This window comes from Psammomys obesus, unplaced genomic scaffold (genome assembly GCF_907164565.1).
Source record: "Psammomys obesus unplaced genomic scaffold, mPsaObe1.curated_primary_1811, whole genome shotgun sequence".
NCBI classification, from domain to species: Eukaryota; Metazoa; Chordata; class Mammalia; order Rodentia; family Muridae; genus Psammomys; species Psammomys obesus.
In genome coordinates, this window is record NW_026590486.1 from 1,097,299 (window position 1) to 1,109,746 (window position 12,448).

Below are 12,448 nucleotides of genomic sequence, written 5' to 3' on the forward strand. Positions count from 1 at the left end.
TCTGTATATTTACTGGTTTCTAGAGGAGTCTCAAGGGTTTTCTGAGCTCCATGCCCTCACACTGTTCAGTTACCAAAGAAAGCTGACTGACAGAGAAGTTTGGTGTGGATTTTCAGCAGCCCTAGGGAAAACGTGGGAGAGCATACATTTCAGCTGAAATAGCAGGTGGTTAAAGAGTAGAAGGCAAAGCAAAAATCAGCCTTCTTGGGTGGGATGCTGGGAATGTAGGCTATGCTGGGTCTTAATGTCTGCACTTTCTACCTAGTGTCCCCAAGCCTCATTTTCTCCAGTTGAGATGAAATTTTCTTCCCCTCCTTGAGACTTCTTGTTTCATGTCTGTTTCTTCCCTGCAGAGCCTTCTGCTTTTGCTTTTACTTTCTAGTTATAGTGACATGGGCAGACTGTGGAAAAAGAACCAGCTAATGCCATCCTTTTCCAAGTTCTTTAACTCCAGCATCATAGTTTTACCAGGCTGTCCTTGACTGAGTTCTGCTAGATGCTGTACACATCAATTTGAATGTGTTTTACTCTGTGTTTCAGCTTCTATATTCAAGTATATCTATTACTTGAATTCATTCAAAAGAGAATGGTTATAAGAGATAATTCTCTGGACTGTACCAAGAACAAAAAGAGGGTTATTGTTTTTTGTTTTTTTTTTTCCTGTCTTGTGTTTTCTTTGAGGTTTACTTGGGACCTGACAAAGGCCCACAGTTGAACAGTATGTACACATTATCCTATTGTGGATTTTGGATTCAACTTCTTGTACAACACTATCATGTAAGCCAAATAACTACCAGGTTTATAAGAACATCTGTGTCTGCTTATCAACGAATGTCACAGCTGGACTCATTGATTATTGATAAAGATTAAGATGGCTGAATGCTTTTTTTTTCTCCCCAGAATTGAATATAGCAAGTCACATAAAGGTATGCCAGAATCCTTATGGAAGACAGAAAGACCTGGAGGGGACAAGAACTCCACAAGGAGAACAATAGAGCCAAAATACCTAGGCCCAGGGGACCCTGCAGAGACTGATACTCCAACCAAGGACCATGCATGGAGAGGACCTAGACACCCTGTTCAAAGGAAGCCTATAGGCTGCTCAGTTTCCAAGTGGGTTCCCTAGTAAGAGGTATAGGAACTGTCTCTGATATAAACTCAGTAGCCAGCTCTTTGATCACCTTCCCTTGGGGGGTGCAGCCTTGCCAGGCCATAGAGGAGGAGGATGCAGCCAGTCCTGATGAGACCTGATAGGCTAGGGTCAGATACAAGAGGAGGAGGTCCGCCCCTATCCGTGGACTAGGGAAAGGGTATAGGAGGAGAAGAGGGAGGGTGGAAGAGACTGGAAGGAGATGAGGGAAGGGCCTGCAGAGGGGATACAAAGTGAATAAATTGTAATAAATAAATAAAATTTAAAAAGGTATGTAAAAACTCAGAATTTGTGTATCATACTAAAATTTCCAATACATCCATGTCAATACATGTCAGAACTCTGCTTTAGAGTTTATTTAAAAGTATTTTGGTTTTGCCCTACTTTATCTGATCTTGTACAGTAGTTAACAGTACTGGACTGGGGGCTGAAGAGATGACTGAGCAGTCATGAGCATGTGCTACTCTTCCAGAGGACCCAGGTTCAGTTCCCATGCCAGGCAACTCACAACTGCTTGTGGCTCCAGCTGTAGAGAGATCTAATGCCCCTGGCTACCTCACATGTATGCACCAACATGCACATATCACCGCACTGACACACAGATATGCACATAATTTTAAAAATTTTAAAAAGTACCAGACTGGTGTAATAACTGATCTTCTGGGTGTTCAATAACCATATATAGAGGCCTATACTGATGTCTTCAGAGGGACTAATAAGGGAGAGTATTTTTTCCTGTGCTCCAAAGTCAACTATGTAATAGAAATTTGGTTTCTTTGTAAACTCAGTTATGTTATGTAAATATGTTGTTGTTTTAATCCCAAGTGTGGGATTCAGGTGGGCTTTAGTTTGTCTGCAGCTGACAATTGTTCCATGCTGGGCTCAGCCTTTGACAGCTGGTAACAGCTTGCCTTGTGTGGCACGAAGAGGAGAGAAGGGGTGTCTAGGACTCTGAGGATATAAATATGAGAGCCCAGAAAGAGAAGGTGTGGCATGTGGCAGTTTGGCGAGACCAGAGACAGACAGTGTGGTGGTTTGGAACAGACAGATGGAGATGCTGGTCTAACTGGATGTCTACATGTAGAAAAATGCAAATAGATACATATTTATTACCCTGCATGAAACAAAAGTTCAAGTGGATCAAAGACCTCAACATAAAACCAGACACACTCAACCTGTTAGAAGAAAAAGTGGGGAAGAGCCTTGAACTCATTGGCACAGGAGACAACTTCCTGAACAGAACACCAACAGCACAGGCTCTAAGAGCAACAATCAATAAATGGGACCTCATGAAACTGAAAAGCTTCTGTACAGCAAAGGACACTGTCATCAGAACAAAACGACAGCCTACAGATTGGGAAAGGATTTTGTTTGTTTTTAAACAGTAGTGGCTTTGTATAGGAAACTATAACCAAATTAAATTGACTGATATGTTTCCTCAATAGTCTTAGTTCATTTTCTGTGGTGGTGATAAACGCTATGACCAAAAGCTTTACAGTTTACAGTCCAGTGGGTAGAGAAGTCAGGGTAGGAGGTCAAGGCTGGAACCTGGAGGCAGGAACTGAAGCAGAGATGACAGAGGAGTGCTGCTTACTGGTTTGCTCTCCTTGGCTTACTCAGCCTGCTTTCTTATACAGCCCCCAAATATGGTACTGAGCCCCAGTAGGCTGAGCTGTCCCATAAAATCATGAAACAAAGAATGCACAAATGAACTTGCTTGCATAAGATTATGTACCACTGACAGTCTTTAACTTATGAGATGTTTTTTTTATGCAGCTATTTCTCACTAATGATTTTCTTCTTGATAAGAAAAATGCTGCCCAGATATAGTACTTCAGATACTGATTATTGAATACTGCTGGCACCTATCTACAGCCACTGTTGTTTTAATTTAAAAATTAAAAGATGGCTATGTTTCTTTCCTCCTCTTATTTAGAAGCCATTGGGGGTAATTCCAGCTGATTCTGGCTACTCCAAAAGCTAGCAAAGGCCTGAAAGCAGATCCTGGGTTTAACACTCTGAAGACCAGTCTTATAAGACCAAAGTGAAAAACCATGAGGCAGATTCAACACATGGGTGTTCTTGTGATCCCATCAAGAGATTCTACTGGATTTTGACTTGGCCATTTAAAAAAAATATCCTCTCTTCTTGCCTCTCCTGGTCCCCTGCCTAGGACATTAATGCTAATAACTTTTGCCTTTACTTTTCTGTCATATCAATTTCCAGGTAACAGTGAAGGGCTTTCTTTTCTCCCCACACCTGGCTGTCATCTAAGTGAAACTAGCAACAACACACTTGGGATCTTCTAGATAGACCCACTGGAGGTGTGCCCTGACTGCCATGTCTGCTTGAAGTAGTCAAGGTAGACACGGTGCCAATTTCATCAGGGCAAGGTCACTTCTTCAGAGGGAAGGTGGGTAATTTAAAAGGAAGTTTTAAAAAAGTTGACGAGGCAGTCTTGGGTAAAAGAATACAAAAACAAAAATAAAACAAAACAAAAACCCCTAAGTTTCTCTCTTGGAAGAAAGCACGAACTGTCTTTGGGTCTCTTGGCAACTTGATCCTGGCTAGCATCCAGAGACGTCAAAAAAGTGTGGGTAGGTGGAAGGGTGGGAAACAGGGGAGGGAAGAATAGTAAAAGAACAGCAGTAAAGCCCCATTGGGAGAAAACAACTGGTCAGGACAAAAGAACTTTGGCCAGAGTGAAAACATTACATTCCAGTTTGGATACATCTTGGGATGCCTTAGGAAGGTGGGTTCACCTTAAGCTATGTTTGAGCCATCACTTATCATAACAATAATTTACTGTTAATAAAGACATCATAAAGTCAACATACGCTGGTTAACTTTGAAAAAAAAAGTATAATAAAGGGGAATTGTGAAAAAAAATATAGATATTTTTGGATCAAAGATAGTTAACCTGACAAGGGCTCACACTCTCTAAATCTCCCCCTTCACACCGATTAACCAACCATGTGAGGTTGTGAAGTCAAGCTCCCACTTGAAATACAGTTATCACCTGCATTTAGGGATAAACAACAGAGACCATCTTGGACATGCATACTCATTAGCCTGGTTTGGGGTCTGGAGAATCCTTTTTGAAAAAAAAAACAAAACACCTTGCTGAGCGACTCTTTTTTTGTTCATGTGTTCTTTTGAGTGGCACAAGGATTATTCTTTCCTCACAAACCAAAACCATGTCCACTGTAAAAGTAGCAAGTGTTCTTAACGTCCAAACTGTGTCTTAAGCCTGTGTCTTCAGTGAAATTATTAATGAATAGTTATCACATGATATTCTTAAACACAAAATCCTAAAGATAATAGGCATCAACTTATGAAGAATTTGGCAAGGTCAGTGCTATCGAGGGAGGAAGGTAGACAGCTCTCTGGCAGGTAGACACAGGGAAAAGAGACCTTTGGAAAATTAATGTACTTTTTCTTTAAACATTAAGATAGCTGACTTTCTGCTTCTTTTTCCTCTCCAAGACAAAGACTTCGTGGGCTTTTCCTACAAGAGGGAACCGTTCAAACCTCCCATCAAGGAGAGTGTCTTGTATGGAAACCAGTCAACTTCTCTTTCTTTGAGTTATCCAATTCCCTGCTAAGTTTGAGGAAGAGAGAGAACTTACTTATTGCCAAACATATAAAAATTTTGCCTCTGCAGATGCTGAGACTCATAGCCAAACTTTGGGCAGAGTGCAGGGAATCTTATGAAAGAAGTGGGAGTTAGTAAGAACAGGAGAGGATAGGAGCTCCACAAGGACAGCAACAGATCCAAAAAGTCTGGGTACAGCGGGCTTTTCTGAGACTGATACTCCAGCCAAGGACCACTCATGGAGATGGCCTGGAACCCCTGCATAGAGGTAGCCTATGGCAGTTCAGTATCCAAGTGGGTTCCATAGTAATGGGGACAGGGACTGTCTTTGACAGGAACTGACTGGCCTGCTCTTTGATCACCTCCCCCTGAGTGGGGAGCAGCCTTACCAGGCCACAGAAGAAGACAATACAGCCAGTCCTGATGAGACCTGATAGACTAGGATCTGAGGGAAGGGGAGGAAGACATCCCTTATCAGTGGACTAGGAGAGGGACACGGGTGGGGAAGAGGGAGGGTGGGATTGGGAGGAGAGGAGGGAGGGAGGCATGGGGGGAATACAAAGTGAATAAGCTGTAATTAATAAAAATTAAAAAAAGAATAAAAAAATTTTGCCTCTGAAAAATACTATCCTTGAATTCCTTCTATAATGGGTCACTCTGCCTCTTTGTGTATTTTGTAGGCGCTCTCTTCCTCTCTCCCTTCCTCCATTTGTCCTCTCTCTGTTTTTAAGAAATCTTAGCTGAGTTCTGAGAGCTTGCTTTTCCTGATGTATTAGTCTTTAAATTGGCAGAGAAAAATAATCTACCCCTGACACTCTAGACAACTTCATGATTATGGCATCCTATAGTTTGAATGTGCCTTCAGATCTCCTGTTGAAATGTTATGGCTTTTGCAACAGTATTAAGAGGTGGACTCTTTAAGAGGTGATCAAGTCACGGAGACTATGCCTTATGGATGAATTAATGCTATTATACAGATAGGGTTCCTGATCAAAATGATGTGTTTGCTTGGGATATTCTTGCCATGCTTGGGTTCTCTTGCCTCTATGCCATGTTATACTTCATCAGAAATGCCATCACCAGATGCGAGTGCCATGCTCTTGGACTTAGCTTCCAGAAGTGCACAGCAACACAAATGGACTACAAACATTGTTTTTAGAGCAAGCTACCAGAAATGTCAAGGAACTAAGGATGTCTTGCATGAGGAAGGAGCCTGAGGACCAGAGAAGGCTCCAGAGGTGACACCTTCTAATGGTAATTGGGCAGTTTTGCCCCACGTTCAAAGCCTTGTCCCTTACCTGTATTTTAGATGTGGTTGAATTTGAAACCTTGTTCAGATACTTTTGAGTACAGTCTTTGGGAAGTGTGATAAAAGATGGTCGACCTTTTATGCTCTTTCCTGCTGTATGAAACAGAGATGTAGAGCTATGGCAAATCCCTTGACTCGTGGAGTGAATTTAACGCTACATACCAAGGATGATAAAAGACAGGCATTTTAACGTTGCAATTGAGCCATCATACCATTGGTGGCTTGGCATATCCCTCAGTGCTGCCTTTTCACACACGGGGAAAATGAACTACGGTATTTAAAACAACGTTAACACCTTCAGTTTCTATTAAAAATGTTCTACGTCCTTTGACTTCTTCTCTACACACAAAAAGTTTTAATTTCTAAGTTTTTGCAGATTGTGTTATGTATTATTTACGTATAGTTTAATTACATGATGATCAGAGAACATACTTTGTGTGATTTCAATTGCTCTTTCTTACTTTTTGTTTTTTTCCTGAGACAGGGTCTCTCAACTCGGAGATCCACCTGCCCCTTCTTCCCGAGGGCGAGGATTAAAGGCGTGCGCCACCGGGCCGGGATCAATTGCCTTTCCTTAAATTTTGTCTTATACTCTCTGGCTCAAAGGCCAAAAGGACGCTGTGGTAAAGCAGAGCGAGCCTTGCGAACCCCGACGCCCTGGAAGCGCCCTACCAACTTCAGGACCTTGGAAACAGCCGTGTGAGAACGGCCGGGAATGGGCAAGCGAGCGTGCGTGCGCAGAAGTCCCGCCTCCCGGCGTCTGCGGTTGGCTGTCGCCGAGCGGGTGAGTCTCAAGAAGAAAGATGAGTCGTGTTGAAGGAAGCGGAAGTTGGGCGGGCCGTGCGACGCTGCTTGTCCATTGGCTGAAGCCGTCCGGCCGCCTCGCGCTATTGGACGGAGGCAGTCCTGCGTCAGCCAGCACTTCGGGCTGTGGACTGGATCGCGAGCGCCGGCCGGCTCCTGCAGGGAGTGTTCCCGCAGCCGGCTGCCGGAGCGGGCGGCGCCCGGTCTAGCCGAGCGGGGCCAGAGGAGGGCGGAGGGGCCGAAGACGGGCGGCGCCAGGTCCGGGAGAGCGGGCCCGGAGAGCGGCGGGCGGAAGGCGGGCGTTGGCGCGGAGGAGCCAGGGCCTGTGGGCTTAGGAGGCCGCGCAGTCTCAGCTATCTTTTTTAGTATTTAGGCGATTATACATTTATCTGCAGACCTGACTTTTGTTTATTTACCACACTCCAGACTTCTGTAGGTCTAGCGGCTGGTGCACGCTGGTGTCATTTGTCGTTTGCGACAGTGAGTTTTTTCTGTCGCGCGTGTCTGTGTCCCGTTGGATTGAAGGGAGCGGGATGACATTGTACAGTGGTTGCCTGGGACCATTATAGGTCTGGCCAACGTATTGGGGAATCCCAGCGACTCCACCTCTATTGGAAGGTGGTATTTCCCTTTCTACTCCGGTTCTGGTTCCAGCTTTCCCTCTCATCCCTCATCTTCTCGTCCCCTCCCCCACCCCTCCTCCTCTCCTCTTTTACGTTCTCTGTCTCTGCCGCGTTAAACTGCAGAATGGTGTGAACTAACAATTTAAAAAGCTTTAGATTTCCAACGCATTTATTTATTTATTTTTTACTTACAGGCCTGACCACCCGGAGGAAACATGCCTTCTGAGTCGTTCTATTTGGCTGCCCAGTCTCGACTTGACTCCAAATGGTTGAAAACAGATATCCAGGTGGGGTTGACATGTGTTTTAGTCTTTCTTTCTTTCTTCCTTTCTTTCTTTCTTTCTTTCTTTCTTTCTTTCTTTCTTTCTTTCTTTCTTTCTTTCTTTCTTCCTTTCTTTCTCTCTCTCTCTCTCTCTCTCTCTCTCTCCTTTGTGTGTTCCAGTTTCTATAAAATTTTTGGTTAGGGAGAATGTGTGAGTGAATAGCAATCAGATCTTGTCTTAGAAGGGTTATTTCTTGTAACTTACAAGGTAACATTTATTATGATTGTTGAGGATGTTATGTGGTTGTGTTTTAATTAAAGTTATTTCTAAGTGCAAGAAACTTGAGCTCCAGTTATGCAATTTTTCAATATTTTTACTCAGGAGCTTTTTTTTTTTTTTAAAGACAGGGTTTCAGATTCCCATGGTTGGCCTTGAACTCATCCTTGTAGGTGAGGATGACCTGAAATGTGATCCCTTTGCCTCTACCTCTAGAGTGCTAACATTGCAGGCACGTGCCACCTTGCTAGGTCTATGTGATACAGTTAGGCAAGTGGTTTTTGAGCTGAACTCTTATCCCAGCTCTTGCCAACACTCTTGATCAAGACTTGACTGTTGTTGTTTTTCTTGGTTCTTTCTTATTTTTAGACAGGGTCTCACTGTGTACTAATTGTGGCTGGCTGGCCTCTGCCTCCTGGGTGCTAGGATTAAAGGCAGGTGCCACCTTGCCCAGCTAGTGTTTGTTTCTTACTGATACTTTTGGAGGTGATTGTTAACCATGCAGGGAAGCACTGGAGTGATATGTAGTAAGTTATCATTTTCTGTGATATTGTGTTTGTGCATCAGGAGAGATGAAAGTTGAGCTATTGGTTTTATGTATATTATAGTTGTAATTGAGGTAAATGCTCAGATTTACACCAGGAACACAAGAAACAGAATGCAGGCCATGGCTGTAATGTTTAGTAAAGTAATCACAAGTGTGTCAGTAAATTATGAAATAAGTGATCACAATACAATTTTTGTAGGTAGTTCCTTATAGGCTACTGTTGTTTAGGAATAGTTTGGAAGAGTACTTTTGGATCTCCATATCACGAGCATAAAGAAGTGTCTGAAATGTTTTTATTGTCTGTGTTTTTTCTGCCTTTTGGGAGGGGGCACTAAGACATTAAGTATTTGTCAATAATCAACATTTTATCAACTTAGAGCTTTATCAACTTATATAGCATTCATTACTGCAAGGCAGTGTAATTTGATCATAGAGTTTTATAATGAAGTGTTATTGCCTCTTTCTGATTTCTTTTTTCCTCTAAACACAGGTTGAGTGCCAGTAGTTGTGAGACCAAGTGTTGTAGATGATAGGTTTGTTATCCATGGTGTGATGCTAGATAGGACTGAGCTAAGGGGACTTAAAAAGTGGTTTGGTAGTTCTCATGCCTTTGTTGTTTAAATACTTCTTTTTGTTTAGCTGGCTTTCTGTTGTCTTTTATATGCAGGTTGGAGAGAAATAAGTGATTTCTTATTATCTGAAATACTGTCAGACAAATGTTAAAAACATTTACATTTTATTTTTTATTTTTTATATTACAGTTTATTTACTTTGTGTGCCAGCCAAAACATGTGTATATGATGCACATTGATGTGTTCATGTGTGAGGGTATGCAGATACTACCCACCTGTGTAGAGGTTGGAGGACAACCTCAGCATCAGTCCTGAACTTGCACATTGTTGGCAGCAGGTCGCCTCTCGTTTGCTGCTCTGTCTACTCCAGACTAGCTGGCCTGTGTGCTTTCGGGGAATTCTGCCTCTGTCTCCTATCTTCCTTTAGGAATACTGAGGTTACAGACATGCTCTACGAGTTCCAGGGACCGTAAACTCAGGGTGTTAGGCTCTCTCAGCAATGACTTTTACCTGCTCAGTCATCTCTCCACCCCAAGACAAACATTTTAAGATTTGGTTTTTGGAGCTTATACATTTTGAGACACTTGTTGAAATAAACTGTCATAAAGTTTGGGAGTTTAGCTCAGTGGGAGAGTAGATTTCTAGTGTGTTTAAAGCCTTGGTTTAGGCTGTTATCAATGCAGAAAAATCAAAACATGAAACCATAACAAAAAGTCCCACATCAAACAAAATCAGAGATCACCCCCTTTACCTAATGGAGTTTTTTTCCCCCCGTTAGTAATCACAACTGAATAACTGCTAAATATGGGTCTTAGTATTTTGATCTAAAACCATCTTAATAATATTGATTGTCTCTGAGGAGTCAGATATGTGTAAAGTAAAGCTCCATTCATGTCATAGAGTACATACCATTTTATGTATTTATTCAGTGTGATACTAGTGATTGGCCCTTTTTAGACACTATTTATGTGTGTGTGTGTGTGTGTGTGTGTGTGTGCGTGCGTGTGTGTGTGTGCGTGCGTGTGTGTGTGTGCGTGCATTTTACAAGTCTTCCCACTGTCTCCTAAGAACAAGTGACTAGGTTTTGGATATACATTAGAGGAAAAATGTGTTTGGTAGTACAGATATTTAAATAATATGGAAAAGTGATTGTTTCTCCAGCATTGCTTATTAAATATGAGGAATGCATATCAGTCTTTCCTAAGGCTTAGACAACAATGTCACTGTGTAGGTCCTGGCAGACATTGCACATACACATTCTATGCTGGCAGGCTTTACCTCTATGTGAGGTTGGGAGTGGAGGGTAGGGAGTGTGGAGTTTGCTGTCCTGGACTGAGAAGTTCTTCATTTCTTTCTTAGGCTTTTGCATTGACATATAGTTAATGAATATTATGTGGGAAAGTCATATGTATGCGTTATATATGTTAATTTCGGAAGTTTAATTTGTAAGCTTATTTTGTTTGAAATAAGCAAGAAAATTTTAGAAACCAAGAAATTGTATTTTTAGAAAGATTTTTGAAGTATGAAAACTTGTTTTTGTTTTGTTTTTCAAGACAGTGGTTTCTCTGTGTAGCTCTGGCTGTCCTTGAACTTACAGCCTGTCACTGACTTCCTTGTGCTGGGATTAAGGTGCATCACCACTCTTTGTTGAAGTATGAAAACTTTTAACACGCGTGTAATAAACATTGATCCTTGGCTACTTTATTGTAGATAGTAACATGACAGGCCTAGTTCTTTGCAACCAGCAGTTTTTAATGTGCCAAGCACCTGTCTGGTTTTCACATATATCTATATCTATATCTATATCTATATCTATATCTATATCTATATCTATATCTATATCTATATCTATATCTATATCTATATCATCTATATCTATATCTATATCTATATCTATATCTATATCTATATCTATATACACACACGTATATATGTATAGGTATGTATGTGTGTATAAAACATATATATATATTTACATGTATGTGTATGTAAAACATTGTGGGCTAGGGAAGTGGCTATGTCAGAAAAGAGCTGATTGTGCAAATGGGAGGTCACAAGTTCTGATTTCCATCACAACTGTTAACTGGCTGTGATGGCACTCCTGTAATCTTTGGTTAAAGGCAAAGATAGGGATTCCCAGACAAGCTGAATAACTAGACTAACTGAATGACAGATACTGGGTTCAGGCGGGAGTCCCTGTGTCGGCAAGTAAGGGATCAATGAGGAAGAGACCTGATATCAATTTCTGGCCTCCAGACACATTCGTATGTGCACCTGCACACATTAACACACTAATACACATACATGCACACCTATGCATGCCAAAAACCTTTCCACACTTTAATGTTTAGCACTCCTAATTTTTATGTGGACTTATTGAGGCATCTAGCTTTCCTGCGTAACTCTGTGTCATATAGGGCTAAGATGTGTGGCCATATTACTGTTTATCTGAGCTAATTGTAGTTATTCAGTGAACCACAAAAAAAAAACAAAAACAACAACAACAAAAAAAAAAACACAGAAAGGAAAGGAACTGAACATAGTGCATTATGCTGTTAGATTTTTTTTAACTTTTTTTTTTTTTTTGTCAATCTTGATAAAAGGCTAAGAGTATGTCTTTGAGAATGAGTCCAGAATAGAAATTTGTTGCTCTTTCTTACATAAGCTGCATTCAGGAATTTTCTGTTTAAGGATTGTTTGAGATGGCACATGAAATTATATGCATGAAGCATTTTTTAAAACCTTTTAGTTTTGAAAATAGTGATAGATTCAGAAAGTTGTTAATAAAATACTATCACTGTATTCCATTTTACCAGATGCTCCCAATGGTTATATTTTATTTAACTGATATAATATAAAACTCTGTAGATTTATATTATTTCAGTTATGTGCATAGTTCTGTGCCATTCTGTCATAATGTCATTTCATGTAACCATCACTACCAGAGCTATCTACTTGGTGCCGTCCCTTTGTATTGACAAATGTGTACTCTCTAGCACTGAGAATTGATCTGTTCTAGAGTTGTTATTTTGAGATTATTATATGGTATATGGTTTTCTGAAATCAACTCTTCATTTAGAATAATGCCTTTACAGTTTTTGAGTTACATCAGTAGTTAAATCTGGATTATTTCTTTGTCTTGTGTTTGACACTCTGTTGTCAACTTAAAATGATTGAGCTTCAAAGTGTACTTAAAAACTAAGCATTGAATATAAATATTGTCACATTGTGCTTAGACATATCAGTAGATGAAAAGGTGTATAAGCATGGACTTTTAATGAATGCTTTTCTTATGGTTTTGACTAATTA

At 41.0% G+C, this 12,448-nt stretch overlaps 1 protein-coding gene across 2 annotated transcripts in view; it reads left to right on the plus strand.

Annotated features, from left to right (window-relative positions):
• Positions 1-7,002: 7,002 nt before the first annotated feature.
• Herc2 (HECT and RLD domain containing E3 ubiquitin protein ligase 2) overlaps positions 7,003-12,448 on the plus strand; it is a 184,166-nt gene continuing 178,720 nt past the window's right edge. The window contains exons 1-2 of one of the 2 annotated variants that reach the window (XM_055607517.1): positions 7,003-7,116; positions 7,676-7,768. In XM_055607517.1, coding sequence (XP_055463492.1) covers positions 7,697-7,768 — 72 coding nt within the window. In that variant the 5' untranslated portion in view covers positions 7,003-7,116; positions 7,676-7,696. Of the gene's footprint in view, positions 7,117-7,368; positions 7,477-7,675; positions 7,769-12,448 lie in introns of those variants that run through there. The other variant, XM_055607518.1, reaches the window with a different exon arrangement.